General features: G+C 36.3%; 1 protein-coding gene across 1 annotated transcript; it reads left to right on the forward strand.

Annotated features, from left to right (window-relative positions):
* Positions 1 to 360: 360 nt before the first annotated feature.
* Positions 361 to 7,473, forward strand: LOC136407150 (submaxillary gland androgen-regulated protein 3A-like). Its single transcript, XM_066387819.1, has 3 exons — positions 361 to 433; positions 2,161 to 2,228; positions 6,865 to 7,473. The coding sequence occupies exons 2-3, from the start codon at positions 2,169 to 2,171 to the stop codon at positions 7,447 to 7,449; spliced, it is 645 nt and encodes a 214-aa protein (XP_066243916.1). The 5' UTR covers positions 361 to 433; positions 2,161 to 2,168; the 3' UTR covers positions 7,450 to 7,473.
* Positions 7,474 to 9,039: the final 1,566 nt, after the last annotated feature.

A 9,039-nucleotide genomic window follows, 5' to 3' on the forward strand; every position in this document is an offset into this window, starting at 1 on the left:
ATCTGACTGCCTCCCCGCTTCTAACTTCGGAAAAATAAAGGGAAAAAAAAGGCAATGATGCACCACAAGCTCCAGATTATTTTATCAAAATAAAAGAACATTAGGATTCATTGTATTGTATATGTTTCCCCAGGAAACACCAAATACTGAATGGATCAAAGCTCCTCTGAAATTAAAAACAAAACAAAACTGCATAGAAAGATTGCCAAATTGGCATTGACACTTTTCTACCTTTGTTTAAAGAGCATCAACCCAGAAGTTTATATCTTGCAACTAGCCTTTCCTTATTATCACTAGAAATTCATTGCAATGTATATAAGACCTGAGATTTCTTGTTCCTTCTCACCTTCATTTGTCATCTTTGGAAACATAACTGGGAGGAGACATTTTGACTAGCAGAATACTCAGCCCTCAAAAGGCTCCTCACATAAAGGTAGGTACATAGAAATATAAACTGGAGAATTTTTACTTTCAATACTAATTTTGTCTGAGACTTTTAAAGCTATCATTTTCATGGTTTTTTTAGAGAACATTTATTTTCAGTAAAAGAATAATAAGTGCATTACATGAAATTTGGTAAGCCATAAAACATGTTAAATTTTGTGAAATTCTATGTCAGGGAAAAGCATTTATATTGGGCACTTGGGACAATTAATCCATCCAATTACACAATCAATCCACATTTCCCCTGAATGCACCTTAACATTTTTGAGCTTCATAACACTATCAAGTGTACTCTCAAAGAATTGAATAGTTCTACAGTGCATTTTTATTATTAGTCTTTGCTTTTAAAAACTTTTTATAAAAGAATTTCATAGGAAAAGTGAAATTTAAAAAAATAACTATATGCATCTACAATTGAATATTCAGTAACATTTGTCCCTAAGATTCTTTAAAGCCTGTATAGCTCAGCAACACACTCAACTAGTGGCTGGAGTTGACCGTTAGAAAGCCAGACGGCACAGAGGCGTAGAACTCGGGCTATCTTGTACTTGAAATATATTGTAAATTTGAAGCCAATTGAGAGTAAAAGACCTGAACATCTATCTCTCTTTTCTCTGCCCTGGTCTTTGTTGTGCATTGTGAGGATTTTTTAGAAGTAGTTTGAGACCATTTATAATGAAATAAAATAACTTAGTAAAATTTTGTTAAAACTAGGATATGTATTACTTGACAGTATTTTTTTAAACTACAGTTGACCCTTAAACAAAGTAGTGGTTAGGGGCACTCACCTCCCCACAGTTGAAAATTCGAGTATAATTTTGACTCATAAATCATTGCTCAGTACTCATAGGGGGGTTGGTTCCAGGACCACATGGATACCAAGGGACTGTGGATGTGCAAGTCCCTTATATGTAATGGTGCAGATCAATCCTTTCAGTTGGCCCTCTGCACCCATAGAGTTCCAGTGAGAAGATCAAAACAGTTTTTTCCCTAAATTTATTCGGGTGCCATTGGTTAATGGGACAATATATGTTTCAAGCGTACATTTCTATGAGACATGATCTGTATATTGCATTGTGTGCCTACTACCCAAAAATAGTTTTAAATCTGTAGTTGGTTGAATCTTCAGTTGCAAAACCTGGGAATATGGAGGGCTTATTGTATATTTATTGAAAATACAAGTTGACACTTGCATTCAAACCTGTTTTGTTCAAGGGTCAACTGTCTTTTTAAATTGAAACTTATTTGGATCTGAACATCATGATGTTTTATAACAGCAATTATATTGCTTTATAGATCTCTACAGATTTGTGTTAGAGATATTAATATTATAACTAAATCATATTTTTATTTTAAATTTTATTTCTTGAGACATCACAATAATAAGAAAAAGAACCAGCTTACTAGATATAATAGTTACTTCTGAAAGTGAAAACCTTACTCATAAAAACTTTTATCGCATAAAACATTTTACGAATAATTCTTTGTCATTATGTTTAGTGTTAGTTTACAAAAGTGAAAACTTGTTTCATCATTTTATAGCTACATGTCTTATCATTTCTCTAACAGTATAGCTTCACATTAATACTGAGTAAAAAAAAAAAAATAGACAAATGTCTTAAAATACTACAGTACTATTCTTGCCCTACATCAAATACCAGTGGTTGAACATTTTCAAAAAAGGAATATTAAACAGCTATTTGTGCTTGTTTTCAGGAGGAACCATGAGGATGAAACCGCTGTACTTAATCTTGGGCTTTTTGGCCCTTGAAGCCTGTTTCTTGGTAAGTCTCATTAATCACATCTTCATATTTTCTCACGATTATGTTACCCGCATTAATAATGTTTCTCTTCCTTATATATTAGTAGCAGTCATTGATGAAATGCTGTTTTAACTGCTTTAATTTGAATTTAAATTAAAAATCTAGTTTAATTGAAATTGCCACACATGCTCATGGCTACCACATTGGATTCTTTAAATCTATAATTATGTATTATGATTAGATTGCATTATGCAAACATGTATAAATGTGAGTACTCACTTAGCAAAGGCACAAGTAGGCAAACAAATTTATTGCAATTTTTTGATCCATAATACTTAAAGCCACTTTTTGAATATATTTGAACATGTTGTTTAATTTTATTGGAACTCAATTTTCTCACCTTTAAAATGGGATAGTTAAAATAAAACAGTTTTTATTAACCTAAAATTTATGGGGGGGAAAAAGATTTACAGGTCATCTACATCAGAGTAACCTGATTCACTTATTAAAAATATAGTAAGCCAAGCCATATCTCAGAATAAATGAGTACCTGCCTGGCAAGGCAATGAGTGGTACAGTGGATAGAGCATCAGCCTGGGATGCAGAGGACCCAGGTTCCAAACCACAAGTTCACTGGCTTGAGTGCAGGTTCACCAGCTTGAGCGTGAGTCATTGGTTTGAATATGGAATCATAGACATGACCCCATGGTCACTGACATGAAGTCCAAGGTCTCTGGCTTGAGTAAGGGGTCATTGGTCAAGGTGCATATGAGAAAGCAATCAATGAACAACTAAGGTGCCACAACAAAGAATTGATGCCTCTCATCATTCTTCCTTCCTGTCTGTCTATCCCTATCTGTCTCTGTGTGTGTGTGTGTGTGTGTGTGTGTGTGTGTCTCTCTCATTAAAAATAAATAAATAAATAATATAAATGAATGTCTAAGAGTGGGACCTGAGAGGTTGCATTTTTCCAAGGACTCAGACAACTTTGATAAATTATAAGAATTTATACTAATCAGCATGTACCACGTATAAAGGACTGGGTTAAGTACTACAGAAGCTTCTAAATACTCAAAGTTTCAAGGGACAAAAAAAGTCAAACGTTTGGAATAATAATTAATTTCAGAGTAGGGATTAACTAATTTCCTACTTTGGGGGAGAAAAAAAGATTAATTCCAGAGCAATATCTACCAAAACAATGTAGTCTATTATATTAAGTGAAAAAGATAAAAATCTATTTTTCAGAAGAGACTAGAACTTACACAAATCAAGAAACATAAAATTATATCATCCTGAAACATAAAATAATTCTTCTTCTATCTACTCTCAGCAGCTTTCATGAAAGGAGGCCATTTGGTAGATCTCATGCAGTCAGACCTGGGCCATATTACTTAAGTACATTATAAATGTGATATGATTTTAATAAACCAATAAAATTTACTGACTGGAGTGTTTAAAAGGTCATATTGTGTCTTATTTATCTGCTCTTAAAGCTGAAAGTCAATATTTTTATATCCTCAGACTGGAAGAGAAAAAACATTTTCTTACTTTAAAATTTCAGACATTGATTACCTAAGCAATGATTTTTTTTTTCTTTTGGAAAATAAATTCAAGGTCCAGTAATATAAGCAGTTTAGCATAAGCAGTTTAAATAAAAATAAGACTTCTTCCAATTTAATTACATGAGATTCATGATGATTAATAATAATATAGGCAGGTAAGTCGTAGTCATTCTTTGAGTGTTCATTCTGTTATAGGTAGTTTTCTGATTTTTTACACACATTATCTCATTTAATTCTCAGAGAAAGTCTGAAACAGACTATGATTAATCCCATTAAAATATAAATAAATTTAGATTTTAAGTATTCATACCTTAGCTGGATCGTTCCCAAACCAAATAATCCTGGAGATTAGTTCCAATTACAGCCCACTGAGAGAATAATTTTTCTTTCTAACATAGTATTTTCATCATTTATACCAAGTTAATTATCACTGTTTAGTTGTGGAAGAAAGCTAATCACTATGGTTAGGTTAAGAGATTAGGAAAAGAACAGATACTTATTATGAAGAATTCTTTCATTAGACATAACTTTTAGATTGATATCAGGATATCCTTCGGAGGGTACTTTCAGTGAATTCATTTTCCCAACAATGAAGTAATATGAAATATTTTCCCACACTAAAGATTTATTTTCTTGCCAATTAAAAATCAAGTCTTGAACTTTTCAAACACCCTGATCTAGCTTTTGGACTATCAGCCCTTATGTCAAATGCTTTCCATAATTCAATAAGCTATGACTAGCTAGAGAGGCCCAACATAAGGACTGGTTTCATAACTGTGCCTTGGCATTTTTTGTTTCATTGCTAACACCAAGAAAAGTATTTTTCTGGTATGCTGGGGCAGAAGCCAGGTTGAAGAGTGACTACCACATAAGAAGTGGAGTTGGTCCCAAGACTACCCTTTCAGGATTTGCTGTAAAGGAAAGAGGTGAAGAAAGAGTAATAATAAGAAAATGCATGGCTGTAAGTCATCCTTGTTTAAAAATAGAGTATAGGTGATAGTTCTTTTCTGAGGAAAACAAGCCAGTGAAAAGGCACATATTGAAGTTAAGGAATGAGTTCTGGAAAATACTTGTAAAAAAAAGAAAACATCCAGATATCTTCAACTTTACAGTACAGTTCATTTCTAATTGCTTGCATTACTTTGGAGAAATAGGAGGAAAATCATCTTGGTGGGATGGATGAGGGCTGAAGAAGAGATTGAGAACTTAATCAATTAAGTTCTTCCAACTTAATTACATGAGATTCATGATGATTAATAATAATATGGGCAGGTAAGTCATAGTCATTCTTTGAGTGTTCATCCTGTTATAGGTAGTTTTCTGATTTTTACACACATTATCTCATTTAATCCTCAGAGAAAGTCTGAAACAGACTATGATTAATCCCATTAAAATGTAAATAAATTAATCAAATTGGCATCAACTCAGTAAATTCTAGGCTTCTGGGAAGTAGGGTAGCATAAATCTAAGGCACTTGGAAGGAATGCAGGCCAGTGCTGGAGGACTATACATTTGTCATGGAACAGGCTTTTTAACACCTGCCACAACAGGTTAAGAACCTGCAAGTAGGAATCACGAGAAGGGATGACTTAGGGATCCTACAGTTTGCAACTGTCAATGTCAGACAAATAGGTGAAGGACCTGAGTACAGCGAGAAGGGAATGCAGTTCTGGGTCCTAAGAAAATTCTCAGGATAGGACTGGTGCTTTCCCACGCTGGAGCATTCACATATGTTTCGGCCATTTGGCATGCCCTCTCACAATTTATATTATTTAAGCCTCCTTTCCAAGGCTGCCTCCTCAGCGAGATCATCTTTCCTCTATCCAAAACTAATCACTCTAAATCTCTAATGTATTTGTTTCCTGCACTATTTTTCAACTATTTTTATTTCCAAAAATTGCAATCACTATTCTAGGTGTTAACATAACAAATAGTAGCACATAACATTTAGTGAGTGCTATACTTGAGCCAAGCACTGCCCTAAGCACTTTACTAATAATGTTTCACAACAAATCTGACAATGACCTTAGCATATGGGTACTTTTATGAATGTCATTTTTCTGATGAGGTAAGAGAAAGTCTCAAAAAGGACTTCATATTCATACATTCTCTAAGAAGCAGAAGCAGGAAACTCCAAAAATGTCATTCTGCCCTCGTTTGGACCATTTCTCTACCTTCTAGTATTGTAGCTACTGCTAGTATTGATCTATAGACTCATAAATGGCATGGTTGTACCCCATAGCTACTACTTCAATATATTGCACAAATTTGTTGCCCAAGTATGTTTGACAAGTTACTAGTTTTTAAAGTCTGAAACCGTCCTGAACTCTGGAATGAGCTATAAAGAGACATTTTCCCCATTTGAAATTAATTCCAATGACAGACGCTACTATAAGCAAAGGATATCTTTTTAGTTTTTCCCCATTCAATGCTATCTCAGCTCTCATTGAGAGCCTATGTGTTCAGAGGGCAAAAGAGAAACTCTTCCTCTTTTCTTCTATAGACTTTCAGACTGCATGACTTATATACATGTAATAGTTTTCTCTTGCTGCATAATAAGTTTCCACAAATTAGTAGCTTTAAAAATCCATTTACCATCTCACAGATTCTTTGGTCAGAACTCTGGCCTTGGCTTAGTTAGATTCTCTGCCATGGCTCTGACAAGGCTGAAAAAGTGTTTCCAGAACTGTGTTCCTCTCTGGAACCCGGGATCCTCTTTCAAGCTTACAAGATTGTTAGCAGAATTGGGTCCCTTGTTTGTAGCACTGAGGTTCTTATTTTCTTGCTGGCTATGAGCCAGGAACCATTCCCACCTCCTCCTGCCCGTCTACCATTTACTTCCTGTGGTCCTCTCCACAACATAGCTCTTTGCTCCAAAGCCAACAGGAGAGCATTTACTGCAGCTACAAATCATTCTGACTTCTGTCTCTGACCTGTAGAACCTATTTTAAATGGCTCACCTGATAAGGTCAGACCAGCATGTGCCGGCAAAAACAGTGAGTCATCTCAGAATTCTTTCTTCCATAGAGAGGATAAGTTCTTATGTTTGACATTGAAATATTTAATTTAAAATTTTTTCATTTTTCCCTCCACAGCCAGCTGAGAGTCACAAAGACCACAGAAGACCATATCCACCTGTACCACCATTGCCACCTCCATTGCCTCCACAACCTTTGGATTCAAGATTTGTTCCACCTCCTCCTCCTCCCCCTTATGGCCCAGGGAGATATCCACCACCTCCTCCTCCTCCTCCTTATGTCCCAGGAAGATATCCACCACCTCCTCCTCCTCCCCCATATGTCCCAGGGAGATACCCACCACCTCCTCCTCCTCCCCCATATGTCCCAGGGAGATACCCACCACCTCCTCCTCCTCCCCCATATGTCCCAGGGAGATACCCTCCACCACCTCCTTTCCCCCCTTATGACCCAAATTACCCATATCCATATTTCCAACCTCCAGAGTTCCCTGAACATCCTCCCGTGGATCCTGCATCCCAAACAACAACTACTACAGCGAGTACCACTACCAAAGAAAACCCCACCACCACCAAAGAAAACCCCACTACCACCAAAGAAAACCCCACCACCACCAAAACAGACTCCACCAAACCTACAACTGCTGGTGCCACTACCAAGGGCCTTCTAGATCAAGTCATTTCCATATTTGGAAGAAGATAAGATGTTCCAATAGCTCAAAGCTGTTGGGGAGAAATAATCTTAAAAAGAAACCGAAACAACCCACCAAACATTAGGCAAATAAAGTGAAAGTAAAGAGTTGAACAATAGTATAAAATCTTCCAGTGTTGTCATGTGAGCCACCAGTTTGTCCCCATGTCTGCCACCCAAGTGACGATTACTGTTTCCAGAAGCTTGGCCTTGTACTATGAGGCCAAAGATGTAATAAGGGAAAATACAGTGACATAACTGAACTTGTGGGGTGATGAAGCTAGAGGAGTAAGGAATAGCATGCCCTCATGAGTGCCACAACCCATCATACAATCACAAAACATGAAATAATATATTGATTAGAATTAAACTATCCCCACAGCATGTTCCCTGAAAATCTTTGAGGACTGTCTGATCATTACTTATAAATTGGCTTGCATATTGTCTCTCCTACTCCGGAGCAGAAATGCCTTTCTAGCCAATCAAAATATCTAAGTGAGATTTGAAACACAAGTCTTGAAATTTGATATGAAAAAATCATTTTCCAAATTAAGGAGATAGATGATGGCTTCAGACATCAATAATGAAATACTGATGTCTGTGACTACAAAGTTTCCATTGCTTCCAACTCTTAGTTAACATTTTAATCAGAAGTATTATGACAGTTTCCAAAATGGCCTCATTATATCATGAGAGCTATACTTTTCATACATTTTAGACTCTCAAAGTACAGCACAGCATTTTTCTTGCAGGACACCTAACTACCCACATTGTCACCAAACACTTATAAACCAAAACTTTTCAAAGATATCTAAAGCAAGCCTAAAGTTGTTTACATGTACTTAATGCTATCTTTAATTGCATAGATACTTGTTGAGAATCTACCGTTATGTAGGGACTGTTTTAGTAGTTGAGCAAACAGCAATTATGAAGACCTTCAAAGTCACTGCCCTCATAGGACTTACATTGTAGTGTGACAAAAAAAAAGAAGCAGATACATGTTAATTTAATTTAAGAAATGAGAGTGCTTTAAAAATAATAACGCAGGCTGAGGATACATAAAATGCTTATGGGCAGTTTTGAGATGATAACTAGGGAAAACGTCTGATGAAGTGATAGTTAAGCAAATACAGAGGGGTGCTAGAGGTACGACACAGTTCCCTTCCTATGACAGTGGAATAACCCAAATTTGATATAAGTTGAAATATACTCTAGCCCAGAGGTCCCCAAACTACGGCCCGCGGGCCGCATGTGGCCCCCTGAGGCCATTTATCCGGCCCCCCACAGCACTTCCGGAAGGGGCACCTTTTTCATTGGTGGTCAGTGAGAGGAGCATAGTTCCAATTGAAATACTGGTCAGTTTGTTTATTTAAATTTACTTGTTCTTTATTTTAAATATTGTATTTGTTCCCATTTTGTTTTTCTACTTTAAAATAAGATATGTGCAGTGTGCATAGGGATTTGTTCATAGTTTTTTTATAGTCCAGCCCTCCAACAGTCTGAGGACCAGTGAACTTGCCCCCTGTGTAAAAAGTTTGGGGACCCCTGCTCTAGCCTAACACAGATGAAACTTGTGCTTTTAACAGTCCAAAATGGTGTAGG

This window comes from Saccopteryx leptura, chromosome 5, assembly GCF_036850995.1.
Source record: "Saccopteryx leptura isolate mSacLep1 chromosome 5, mSacLep1_pri_phased_curated, whole genome shotgun sequence".
NCBI lineage: Eukaryota > Metazoa > Chordata > Mammalia > Chiroptera > Emballonuridae > Saccopteryx > Saccopteryx leptura.